This window comes from Trypanosoma cruzi, genomic scaffold (assembly GCF_000209065.1).
Source record: "Trypanosoma cruzi strain CL Brener 1047053516723 genomic scaffold, whole genome shotgun sequence".
NCBI lineage: Eukaryota > Euglenozoa > Kinetoplastea > Trypanosomatida > Trypanosomatidae > Trypanosoma > Trypanosoma cruzi.
The window spans coordinates 150,287-162,331 of record NW_001849576.1 but is presented as its reverse complement, the minus strand read 5'-3'; the positions used below and the strand labels follow the sequence as shown (position 1 = coordinate 162,331).

The following is a 12,045-nucleotide window of genomic DNA, read 5'->3' as shown; positions in this document are numbered from 1 at the left end:
ATCCGATGGCGGTTCATTAATGTGTAAGAGAGGTATGGATGGCTTTAGACCCGGGAAGTGTTCGTGGATGTGTTTGGTTTCTATACTTCCTTGTACATATGTGCGTTTTACTTTTCCCCACCCCACCACTGTCACCACTTCATCTACTGAGGGATGGGGTTCGAATTCCCTTTGGTGGCGCACTCCGTGGCCTCCGCGATCCGCTCATCCACGTCGGAGTAAATGCGATCTTTTACTTCATCTTTTTCTGCATTGCCTGAAACAATCTTCAGTATCGTCTCAATAAGGTCGTAATTTCCAAGAATGTCAACATGATCGCCACTGTTAGTCCCCCCGCGTAACTCCATCAATGAACCTGCGCAGTGCTTATGTTCCCGCGTGATGACACGACCCACATTCTGCTTCCAGCCATTCTCTGCACGGCACATGTATCCAAGTGACATGAGGGGTACAGTTCCGTCACCGTTGCCAAGAATCACCCCATTGGTCGCACGCTCAAACTGATGGTAGGTAAGGTTGACGAAATCATCATCGCCCAAAATGTAACCCACCTCTGTTTGCCGATCAACACCATATAAACAAACTACCGTTAAATTCGGTGACCGAGGAAGGAAGGGAAGCTCGTCAAAGTGATCCAAGAGTTCCTCAACATGTTCCTTCTGCGCCTCATGGCCGCTTTCACGCAATCGCTGCGCTGTGAGTTTAAGAACCTGTCTTGGTGTAAGACGGGTGCGATTGGGAAGAGTTAAGATGTCTGGAAAAAGAGCATCGCAACCAAATGGGTACATGGCTGTTAGGCAAGACCATGTGCGCATTGCTTCCGTGCGGAGGGAGCGGGACAAATGGGTTTCGAGAACCTGACGCACGGGGCTCGGAAGTGTTAGTGTATCTTTCGCGTCCCCTGTGAGCACAGCGGACACCGACTTTGCCACACCCAACACAGGCCCACCGATATTGATCCAGAAAGCCATGTGTTTATCCACCCACCCTGGTTCGTGTGAGTCTGACCAACGTAAAAAATCAATAAGAACGTCTGTACCATAACTATGGGAAATGATGACTACCTTTTCCCCATTCTTTTCATACAGGTACAAAAGCTGATTCCGGAGATAATAATAATACCCATCCCGTTGATGCATACGACGTGGAGACAACCTCCAGTCGTAGGAGAAGACCCCCACGCTCTGTGGATCGTAACCAATATCAGCAAGGTTAAGTAGCACCTTAGCCCACACCCAGTATCCAGGCATAAAGAAGTCGGAGGCGCTAAAGCCAATGTCAGGACGGATTTTCACCCCTGGTGGATCAAAGCCAGTACGTTTGTCCAAAGAAAAAAGTCTTAAATAACAGAGAGGGTCCATAAATAGTAAAAATAACAGCCGTGGGCCAAACATACGCTGGCGGAAATTAGACGCTATTGACCGTTGTGCCTGCACACACTCCAAGTTGTCTTTCCACACCTCAAGCGCGGTGGAGATAAAGCCGGGAATAATCATCACAGGATGTTTCCGGCGCATCGTGTAATTTTGCAAGAAATTCACACCCGGACGATCTTCATCTGCAATGATAAATGCGGCAGTAAAAGATAACACGTCTTCATGGAAGTTGTAGTACCCAAGAAGGATGGCAATAAGTAACAGAACAAGCATCACACGACGAGTGGAAAAGAAATCCACGGTGTAAAATACCGGCCGCTTGGCAAATGGAGGAAGGAGTCGATCCACTACTTTAAAGGTGCGAACCTGCTCGGCTGTTACATCGCGGGTTACAGAGATATCAACAAACTCCTCCTTTGCAAACAGGGATGTGAAAATCCCTTTGATCCATCCAAACCCATACCATTCTGCAGCCGGAGGACCAGAAGTATCGGTATCACTTTGCCTCACCAATGGGGCTTTTGGCTTTTTAAAAGAAGTAGTAGTCGCATTACTTGTCTTCTTCTCGTCATGATGTTTCAAATCCACTTTTGATACTACCGCCCGTGATACCCTGTCGTTTTCTGTTTGAACTTCTCCCATACTTTCCTCCTTCTTCCTACTGTTGTCTAACGGCGTTGGTTTGTTTTTCCCCCGACGTCTGGAAGGCATCTTTTTTTTTTTTTTTTTTTAATAATAATGAAAAAATATATAAAAATAAAATAAAATAAAATAAAAATGATAATTTGAATTCCGCCCCGCCCCGCCCCGCCCCACCCCTTTTTTTTTTTTTTTTTTCTTTTCTTTTCCTCAATAACTTTGTGAGAGGAAAGTATCACCTGTTCAACCACCAGGCTATTGTCATGGCAGGGCAGGAAAAAAAGAAAAAAGAAAAGGAAAAAGAAAGAGAGAGAGAAAAGGGAGTAAAGGAAATAATAAATACTTGTATTCCACTGTGTGTGTGCTTGGCTTGTGTATGCACATGGGCTGACTGGGATACACTCCAGCCGTACTTGCAAGCACGCATAACTGTGGACATACACCCACCCCACCCCCCCACACACACATACACAAACAATATCTATTCGTAGTACGTCCGTATGTATGCAATGTAGGCATGCCGCTAACATGCAACCACAGCGAGAAATAAATATAGAACGGATACAACACACAAATATATATATATATATATATAAAGGGAGAGAGAAAGGGGGAGGTAGACAGAAAGAGAACGAATGCAACAACAAGAACAACAACAACAACAACAAAAGTGGCATGAATGAAAATCATTGCCGATGTACAGGAGAAAAAGGAAAGGAAAAAAAAAATTTATTATTATTATTATTATTATTATTTTCTTAAACAAAACAACAAAAAGAAGAAAAAAAAGGATCCCTGCATTGTCAGCAATGGCAGTAGTGATGACAATTGTACTGCAAATGTCTGTTCCGTCTTTCTCTCTCTCTCTCTCTCCTTCTTCCTCTTCTTCTTTTTGTTGTTGTTGTTTATGTCCCTCCTTTTTTTTTTTTTACGTTTATTTATTTTTTTGCACGTCTTTTGTCCAATTCCTTTTTTTTTTTCTTTTCCTCTTTAATGCTCTATTGTTTCGCAGCTCACTTGTCGTCCGACGTTTCCTCCCTCCCCTCCACTCCCTCCTTTTCCTCCTTCTTACGTGCCATACACAAATATGCCACCATATTTCACCTCCCTAAAATGTCTTCCGCCTCCTCTCAACCGCCCCCCATTTGTTACTTTTTTCCTTTTTTTTTTCTTTTTTTTTCTTCTTTTTCTTTTTGTGTGTGTGTTTTGTTAGCCCCGCCAGTCCGTCTCAGCTGCGAGATGCCTACGCGGACATAAACCACATCCCCAACAGTACGAAAAGCACCGCAAGTACTATCGCTGTTTTGGTTTTCCATTCCTTCTCCTTTTGAGCCATGGCACGTCGGTTTTTCTCTGCCAGTGTGCTGACCTCCAGTTCCCTGGGGTCCATCTTGGCCGCAACGGCGCTGGGATTCGAGCTCTCCGTTTGTCGTGGCGATGCCGGTCGCTCAGTAGCGGCAGATGGCAACGGGGACGATTTGGCATTCTCCGCGCCGCTTTGCCTCTTCTGTGCCTTGGCAGAGGGTTCAAGTCGACAACGAAATTTTTTAAGGTGTACTTGTCGCTTGTCCTCAACCTTCCGTGCTTTGACGATGTCGGACACGTTGGCACAGTGAGGCTCAATGACATCGTTCGGTCCAATCACACAGTACTCAATGCGGAAGTCGTCATATTCCTCATGAATCTCCTCCTCGTTCAGGTTGCTGCGGTTAAGCATCACCGTAAGGCTGATGGATGCATTTGGCTTAATCACCCCCTTCCTCGGTTTCACCAAATATCGCAATGGGTTTGTCGTCAACATACGGAACAGCACAGTGTCAAACGAAACGTTAGTAATTTGTACCACAAATTCCTCCTTCACATAAGGGACAATGTTAAATTTTTCAGGGGAAACGATTAGTGCCGCATTTGTTGGGGCAGGGACGTTACTACCGTCTATATCTGTCATTTAACTTCCTTCCTTTCTTTATTTTTCTCTCTCTTTCTCGCTCCTCCTCCTCCTCTCGCTCTCTCTCTCTCACGGAAATCACTCACTCTTTTACCTCTCCTTGCTCTTCACCTCGTAATTGTGTGTATGCAATGCCAATTGGCACAATGGGGGAAATGTGGGTAAAAGGCAGGAATACATAAATACACACATACATATAAATATAAATATAAATATGTATCATTAACAGTCACACACACACACACAAAAAAAAAAAGGAATCCTCGTATGTCAAGAGAGTTGTTTATGTTTATTTTTGTGATGTTTGCATGCCATGTTACTTCTCAAACCAAAGCACCGGGCCAAGGCCTGTTCCCACAAAACTGCCTCGCACCTCCATTGGGGACTGCGATGTTGGTGACCCTTCCTTCCCATCAACAGAAACACTGCTGTTGATGTTGATGTTGTTGTTTTGACTCTTCGTCCCAACATTGCTGTGGAAATCAACCAACTCACGTACAATGACGTGCTCAACCTTCACAATCACCTCATCCCCGTTTTCATACGGGTTTAACGCCGACTCCAGCACCCCCTTCTCTTCCCCACCATCCACATCGTCGTCATCCTCCTCCTCCACGTGCAACACCCAGCACTTCTTCTCCTCGTGATAGGAAGAAGGCGCGACAAGGAGGTCACCAGGGACGAAGAATACAAACTGAAAAAATTCCAACGTAAGATAAATACCTTCACGGGTCTGCGCACTAATTGTCGCGCGTAAACGTGCCCCTGGCGTCGGAGCGAAAATACAAAGCCGGAATTGAGCCGTAAGCCACGCCGAAGCGGAGGGTCCACGCACGATACCCTGTGTGTACTGCAGGATATCATGGATGGCTACACACAGCCCGCAGCCAGGCACAATCTTCCCTACATACCGCTCTGTAAGCCGATGCATGAGAATATCCTCAAATGTAACCTGATAATGTTGCTTGTCGAGTAGCTCTTCCACATCTTCTTCCGCTACTTTTGCGGCAGCAGCAGCGAAGGAAGAGGTGGAAGAAACGGTCACTCGCCCCTGGAAATACACCGGTTCCACCTCCAACACATCACGTACAACGTAACTGTAAAAAATAGACATCCGCCCTCTTCCAACTTCTTAAATCCCTTATATACGCCGGGTGACAGGGTCCGGTGAGGAATGGCGGAGAAAACCCACTCGATGACGGCGTCAATGCGCGCAACAACAACAACAACAAAAAAAAAGGTGACACGCACGCACACACAATTGTGAACGGCGGCTGCTCTCCTTTACTCCGGGAAAGTGGAGAGAGGGGGAAAACAAACAACAACAACAACAAAAAAGAGCGACAATTGCACAAGAGTCCTCAAAACGCATGCAAATACAGCAAGGCTCTCAAGACACAACAGGGATATAAATATATATGCACGGAACAGGAACAACAATACCAGCGTCGACAATAGATTTAATTATTTCCTTTCTGATTTAATTGTTTAGTGTTGTTTTTTTTTTTTCATGTGTGTATGCTTGTTTGTTTGCTTTGCCTTTCTCCCCGTTGAAACTGGGTTTCCCCACATCAGAGCCGCAGCCAGTACGCAGAACTCACCCACAAAAAATTTCCCGTCGTCATTCTTCTTTCCCCAATGGAAACAATAAATAGAAATAAAAGTAAACAAAGGGGATAAAAAAAAAAAAAAAAAGTGTGTGGAAACTTTTGGAGCATCTTTCGGTCGAGGGCACAGCAAACATACATGCATACAGCCTGTGTGCCATTGGTCGCATTACCCTCGCTGCATTTCTTACATATACATACATACATGTATATATGTATATTCTTATCCAGTTTTAAAAATTTCGTAGCGTCGCTAGTGGGCTCCGAGGCAGAAGACAGAAATACACGACCAACAAAAAAACTGCAGGAACGACATTACTCCCAGCCACGTATTACTACTACCTTTCTCTCTCTCTCTCTCTCTCGCTCTTTCTCTCTCCTTTTTTTTTTTCTTGTTTTCCTCACCCTGTCTGCACCCCACTTCGACAGCATTTCCTCCACCCGGTTTGTCAGATGGATGGTGTCGTCCCAGGAATTTCGTGCGTACATGCGTGCGTGTCTGTCTGTGTGTATTCTTTTCCTTCTTCCTCGTTCCTTTTCCTTTGTATTCCCTCAGTTCAACTTTACCGGTACGCCACGTCGGATAATACCCCAGCCAATGAGACGGAAGTTCTTCTCCACCAGTCGAGAGATGGCAATGTGTTCGTCCAGCGTGCAGCACACGGGGGTCACTAGAGTCAATTTCGCAATGTCGGGATTTTTCGTGATGTTTACTACAGTTGCGCCTGCTGTGAGAGTGCCCACGTTAATCTGAAGCGTCTCCTGCAGGTTCAACTTCTGTACGCGCTTCGCATTGCGATCTCGCTGCTTGCTTCGCCCCACCATCTCTTCAAAGAGAAAGTACTGCACCTCAATCTCGGCATACACCTCCGGGAGAGATCCCTCATCGGCAATCATGTGGCCAACCATCTTGTCCTGGCGTGTCAATGTTGGATCAAGTGTGGTACCAACGGCAATTAACCCACCAGGGACCGCGTACTGCAGTGAATTGTCCTCCGCCTTCAGCGTTAACGCGCGTGTACGCAGGGGAGTGCAGCTGAAGGTTCCACCCGTCTGCGCATGCACCTGGCCGGGGCGAATCTCCAGGACCTGATTGACTCGAATAATGCCCCTTGTTACAGTGCCCCCCGCCACGCCACCACGCAGGTTCTCAATGTCCACTTCACCAGGTTTGTTGATGTCAAAGGAGCGCACCACCGTCATGTGAGCAGGGCAATTCAGCTGACGGGTCGGAAGAGGAATATGGCACAAGTACTCCAAAAGGTAGTCGATATTGCGTTTAAGCTGAGCGGAAATGGGAATGATGGGAATATTAGATCCAATCGTGCTGTCAATGTAGTTTCGAATCTTGTGATACTGGTCTTGCGCGTGTACCTCGCCGACAAGGTCAATCTTATTCTGCAAAATAACTAGGTTAGCTAGTCGCATAATCTCCACCGCCTTCAGGTGCTCAAGTGTCTGCGGTTGCGGAAAGGGCTCATTGGCTGCAATAAGAAGAAGAGCGGCATCCATGATGGCCGCACCGTTCAGCATCGTTGCCATCAGCACGTCGTGACCGGGGCAGTCCACAAATGAAAAGTGACGCTTCAGTGTTAGTGGCGAGCCACACGTCGGGCAATCCGTTTTGTCCGGCTGCGACGACGGAAACGCGTGGAAAGCGGCTGGAAGCTCGCACTTGTCACACTTGAACACCTTGGCGTTGGCATACCCGAGATGAATTGTGATGTTCATCACCGCCTCGCGGTGGTACTTCTGCGTCTTGACGCCGCTCAATGCCTTCACGACGGTGGACTTTCCGTGCGCCACGTGACCAATGGTGCCAATGTTAACCGTGGCCTGTCGAGACATCACCTCAAACGTCTCTGCGTTGATTTTGTCAAGGTTGAGGGCGTTGATGTCTTGTGTTGCCAGTCCGCGTTCATTTTGCTCGTTCGTCACGAATGTGTTTTCGTCCATCGTAAAGTCCGCGATGTCATTTTCGTCCATCTTTGCGTGTATATATAAATAAATAAATATATATATATATATATATATATGCCTGTGTGTATCCGCTCTCTTATTCCTTGCAATGTGGAGATTGCGCTGCAGAGATAAAAAGGAGAGAAGCGAAGGTTGTTGCAATCAACAATTTCACCAATGAGAAGCACACCTCCAAACAAACCCTCTTGGACCAACGGAAAGACACACATACACACACACACACAAAAAAAAAAAAAAAAAAGGAGGCAGAGAAGCTCTCCCTACCCAATATCCGCAGAGTGAAGACGTAACAACATAAGCAATATATATATATATACTCTAGATAGATAAAGAGAAAGTGGGAGATAGAAATGGCACCATATCTCTCGGGTCTGTGTGCATTAACAACTATGAGTCCGAAAAATAAAAGGGAGAAAAAAAAAAAAAAGAAAAAGAAGAAAAAAAAAATGATTTCTACTTCGTGGGTCGAAGAAACATACGACGGACCGCACCCGCTGCCGAAGGAAGGGCGCTCTTCTCTCCAGCATCTTTTTTTTCAATTCCGTTTGTCTTCTCATCCTTCTTCGCCAGGAGGGTCTCGATGGCCCGCAAGTTCCCCTCCGTGGCCGTCAGGCCAGACTCAAAGGCCTGTACAATCATCCAACGAATCATAATCGCCAAGTCACCGTGGGACTGGACCTTCTCGCCTTTGCGTATAGACGACACAATATTGTTCACACGACCTTCCTCACCAACGCCCATACGACGTACGGAGTCTGCCAGTCGCTGCATCGACGAAAGCTCCTTCTGCGCGCTATCCAACACGCGCTCACGGTTGGTGACATCCACCACGACGCAGCGTTTCAAAGAGTTCACCACACGATCAACCGTTGGAAATAAACTCAACATTTCGCGGTTAAACTGCTCCACCGATAGTGCCGGTGATCCCCTGACACTGTCCGGACGCATGACGCCTGTATTTTGGCGAATATCCTCCGTTCGCTGCTCCAACTCCGCGCAAACATCCTCGTACTCCTTTAAAAGACGTTTATTTTCAGCGCTCAGCAGCTCGCACTCTGTTTTATAATTGATGACTCGTCCGGATGCATCCTGGGCGTGAATATTGGCGTCCCCAAGTTTTTCCCGTAACGCCTCCAACTCCTCATTCTTCTCCGTGATGGTGTTGTTCAACTTTTGTATTTCGCCCTGCGCCAACTGCACGTCGTGTGTCAAGACATTAATCCTGTACAACATGGCCTCGTTCTCCTCCAGCAGCTGCCGTGTCGTCGGGTCCAAGTCGTACACAGGCAGTGCGCTGCCACTGACACTGCGTGCCTCCTTTCCAGACACTGCGGCCGCCGTATTTACCGGGCGCTCCGCCATCGGCGATAATTCCCTTCCGTCGTAACTCATCGTCTGATTTGCACCAAAAGACACACACACACACACACACACACTTCTATTAAATTTATTTATTTTCCACCCCCCTTCACCTCTACACAAATAAAATAAAACAAACAAACAAACAAACAACAACAAAAAAGAGAATGTATGACCTCCCCTTACTTGTGAATGTTATGTTGCCTGAAATGTGACAACAACCGGCTGGTGCTTCTACTGCTCCCTCGACCGCATTGGGAATTGCCCAATAGACGCACACACACACACACACACACACACACAGAAAAAAAAAAGAAAAAGGAAAAATAGATGCGTGAAGCGTAGGCACGCAGCAAACAGGGACAACAGAGAAAGAGAGAGTGAGAGAAACAAAAAAAAAAAAAAGAAAAAAAGAAAGAGAAAGAGAGACATCACTAAAACTCCATCAATGGACCCATCACATCGCAAAGCGGGATAATTAATAAGTAAAAAAAAAAAAAAAAAAAAAACAGAAATTTGGTTCAATACTGAAATACGCATGTAATCATGCATATGTGTGTGTGTGTGTGTGTTTGTTTGGTTGTGTGTTTGTGCCTCTCCTTCTCTCCATTTCTTTGCCTGATTTTATATTTTTTACTTTTTTTTCCCCCTGTTTTCTCTCTTTTTTTTTTTTGTAGTTGTTGTCATTTTTTTTGTTTGTTTTCACATCACACTTCTTGTTTTTATATTATTTTATTATTTCCTCCCGTATCGTGTGCAGGCAAAAAAAAAAAAAAAAACACCACATGGAAGACACATAAATACACACACAGAGGCAGAGAGGCAGAGAGGCAGACACAGACAGAGAGAGAGAGACGCATGTATTCATAAATATAAATAAAATGAGAAAAGAAGTAAAAAAAAAAAAAAAAAAAACTGCAAAATAAATTCTTTTCTTTTCTTTTCGTTTTATTTATTTATTTATTTATTTTTGTTTACAATATGAATAAATAAATAAATAAATGTATAAGAAAAAGAGCCCAGCTCCAATAAGACAGCAAAAACAGCAAGAAAGAAAAGAGAAAAAAAAAGAAAAAAAGAAAAAAAAAAAAAAAAAGGTTCAATTGACATGTGTATACACACGCCTGTGTAAAAAAAAGAAAAAAAAGAAAAGAAAAAAGAAAAGAAAATTTTTTTTTTTTTTTTTTTTTTCCAAATGTCTCACTTTATGTGAAATGTTGTGCTGGTACATATTTATTCATAATATTTATAAATGTATGCGTTTATACATATATGTAAATATATATAAAGGGAGAGAAGAGGGTAATGTACATGTGCCTACCGTATAGGGGTTTGTTGTTTCCTTTGGGAGAGTGGGGGGGTGGTAAAACCTTTGTTTATTCTTCTGGCAATCTGCACCGCATACGGGTCGATGTGCCCAACACGTTCTTCCAAACGCCGAAGAGTCACTTCCAATTTCTCCCGCCGTTCCCGTTCCATCATTTCCCGTCGCATTTTCGCCAGTTCCATACGATTATTGAGTTTACACTGCCGCTCTCTGGTAGTATTAACTTTCTTTTTCTCAAGTTCTATGATGCGGTGAAGTGAGGCGGATTCCTTTTGAAGTTCATAATCAATCAATACTTTCCCACGTCTGTCGTATTCTTCGGCTGCACGTTGAAGAACATTCAGGCGCCGTTCCCCGCGCTCCATCATGTTTTGTATAGATATCCGCTCCGCCAGCGTGAAGGGCTCGGAACTCTTCGTGTAGCTGTTGGAACAGGTGCTGCGGTGTGCAACGCAGCGAGCGGAATTTATGAGGCAGCGGAATCGCATATGCGACATCACATCTGTTGGGGCACTCACCGAAGCCGTTTGCGCATCGTGTGAACGTTGCCTGTAGCTTTGGGAACGGGTCTGACTGCGGCTTGTCAACGGTTTCTCTGAGAAACTCCGCAGCCACTTATCGTGGAACTCAAACATTCGGCCATTTTCCATCTCAGCCACTTCCCGCTTCTCAAGCTCCTTGTAGTTCTTTCCCCCGTCTCTCTGCGACGGAGGCAAATCCACCAGCGTATGCTCGTTGCGGTATTCCAATGGATTTGCCGGCGCAGCACTTTCCCTGGGATCAAGTTGCAAGGCGCCGTTCCCATTCCCGCAAACATTACTCCTCTCAACCATAGTCATTTGCAAATAATAACAATAATAATAATAATAATAATAATAATAATAATAAAGAATGTATGGGCGTATGTATATAAAGATATGAAATAAATGGATAAATAAATAAATAACTAAAATAAATAGTTATGTACTTTGTGTTATATAAATGATTCGGGATCCTTTTTCTGTTGCTGTTGTTGTTGTTGTTGTTGTTGTTGTGTTTCCTTTTTTTTTTTTTTCCCTTCCCCACCCCGTATGTATTTTATTTGTATTCAGATCCTCACCCTCTCTCTCTCTCTTTCTCACTCGCCTTATATATATGTAAGTGTGTGTTACCCGGTGAAGGCATAATAATTGTGAGAGAGAGAGAGAAGGGGAGGTGAGAGGAGGAAAGAAAAAAAAAAAAAAAAAAAAAATTTTATTTATTTTGTACATTTAAATAAATAAAATTGAAAAAAGTCAGTTGTATTGCCTCCAATATAATTCTACCGCTTTAATCCCATACGGAACATTACACACACACACACACACACACACACACACACAGACATACAAAGAGCGGCGGAGATCGGAGTATATTTATTATTTATTTATTATTATTTACAATATAAATAAATAATAAATAATAAATAATAAATGGGACGGTAAAAACAAAATGAAAAATAAATAAATAAATAAATAAATAAATTAAAAAAAAAGGGTTTCACTACATGTAAATATAAGGAGTGTAACTGAGGGAGAGAGAAATAGAATGAGAATGAAAACAAAAAGTAAAGAAAGGCATCCCTTTCTTTTTTTTTTTTTCTCTCTACCTTCAATGTGCATTAAAAACAAAAAAAAAGGGTGGGTGGGTGGGTGTTGGTTCGTAGAACAATTCCTCCTCCTCCTCCTCCTCCTCCTCGTGCGTTTTCTCATCCCACATGCTTTCATGAATGAAGAGAAGAAACAACAACAACAACAAAAAGGCAGGAAGAAAAAGAGGGAAATGAAAAAA

The 12,045-nt window shown here is 44.1% G+C and overlaps 6 protein-coding genes across 6 annotated transcripts, besides 43 other annotated features; all 6 read right to left on the bottom strand.

Annotated features, from left to right (window-relative positions):
* Positions 1-12,045: part of a sequence feature (heterozygous, non-Esmeraldo-like haplotype) that runs on past both edges of the window.
* On the bottom strand, positions 144-2,087 carry Tc00.1047053510359.340 (phospholipid:diacylglycerol acyltransferase, putative; the record flags this gene model as incomplete). The annotated part of the gene is made up of 1 exon (XM_816663.1): positions 144-2,087. One exon carries the CDS (start codon positions 2,085-2,087, stop codon positions 144-146), a length of 1,944 nt encoding a protein of 647 aa, XP_821756.1.
* Positions 2,089-2,129: a sequence feature (AT_rich).
* Positions 2,130-2,153: a microsatellite.
* Positions 2,169-2,195: a microsatellite.
* Positions 2,196-2,223: a microsatellite.
* Positions 2,291-2,333: a sequence feature (CT-rich).
* Positions 2,590-2,610: a microsatellite.
* Positions 2,654-2,683: a microsatellite.
* Positions 2,745-2,770: a microsatellite.
* Positions 2,867-2,899: a sequence feature (GA-rich).
* Positions 2,900-3,007: a sequence feature (A-rich).
* Positions 3,168-3,210: a microsatellite.
* On the bottom strand, positions 3,259-3,963 carry Tc00.1047053510359.330 (hypothetical protein, conserved; the record flags this gene model as incomplete). Its single annotated transcript, XM_816662.1, has 1 exon — positions 3,259-3,963. The coding sequence occupies one exon, from the start codon at positions 3,961-3,963 to the stop codon at positions 3,259-3,261; it is 705 nt and encodes a 234-aa protein (XP_821755.1).
* Positions 3,989-4,034: a sequence feature (GA-rich).
* Positions 4,138-4,209: a microsatellite.
* Tc00.1047053510359.320 (DNA-directed RNA polymerase III subunit, putative) lies at positions 4,280-5,077 on the bottom strand (the record flags this gene model as incomplete). Its single annotated transcript, XM_816661.1, has 1 exon — positions 4,280-5,077. The coding sequence occupies one exon, from the start codon at positions 5,075-5,077 to the stop codon at positions 4,280-4,282; it is 798 nt and encodes a 265-aa protein (XP_821754.1).
* Positions 5,601-5,658: a sequence feature (T-rich).
* Positions 5,913-5,949: a microsatellite.
* Positions 6,123-7,556, bottom strand: Tc00.1047053510359.310 (eukaryotic translation initiation factor 2 subunit, putative; the record flags this gene model as incomplete). The annotated part of the gene is made up of 1 exon (XM_816660.1): positions 6,123-7,556. One exon carries the CDS (start codon positions 7,554-7,556, stop codon positions 6,123-6,125), a length of 1,434 nt encoding a protein of 477 aa, XP_821753.1.
* Positions 7,566-7,606: a microsatellite.
* Positions 7,752-7,774: a microsatellite.
* Positions 7,949-7,997: a sequence feature (T-rich).
* Tc00.1047053510359.300 (hypothetical protein, conserved) lies at positions 8,004-8,942 on the bottom strand (the record flags this gene model as incomplete). The annotated part of the gene is made up of 1 exon (XM_816659.1): positions 8,004-8,942. One exon carries the CDS (start codon positions 8,940-8,942, stop codon positions 8,004-8,006), a length of 939 nt encoding a protein of 312 aa, XP_821752.1.
* Positions 8,963-8,986: a microsatellite.
* Positions 9,041-9,062: a microsatellite.
* Positions 9,182-9,212: a microsatellite.
* Positions 9,279-9,338: a sequence feature (CT-rich).
* Positions 9,397-9,418: a microsatellite.
* Positions 9,463-9,502: a microsatellite.
* Positions 9,532-9,612: a sequence feature (A-rich).
* Positions 9,629-9,650: a sequence feature (AT_rich).
* Positions 9,706-9,762: a microsatellite.
* Positions 9,796-9,824: a microsatellite.
* Positions 9,857-9,879: a microsatellite.
* Positions 9,957-10,005: a microsatellite.
* Positions 10,040-10,078: a microsatellite.
* Positions 10,079-10,100: a microsatellite.
* Positions 10,136-10,196: a microsatellite.
* Positions 10,227-11,075, bottom strand: Tc00.1047053510359.290 (hypothetical protein, conserved; the record flags this gene model as incomplete). The annotated part of the gene is made up of 1 exon (XM_816657.1): positions 10,227-11,075. One exon carries the CDS (start codon positions 11,073-11,075, stop codon positions 10,227-10,229), a length of 849 nt encoding a protein of 282 aa, XP_821750.1.
* Positions 11,081-11,124: a microsatellite.
* Positions 11,157-11,194: a microsatellite.
* Positions 11,238-11,270: a microsatellite.
* Positions 11,442-11,467: a microsatellite.
* Positions 11,468-11,502: a sequence feature (AT_rich).
* Positions 11,565-11,605: a microsatellite.
* Positions 11,626-11,654: a sequence feature (AT_rich).
* Positions 11,659-11,739: a microsatellite.
* Positions 11,927-11,952: a microsatellite.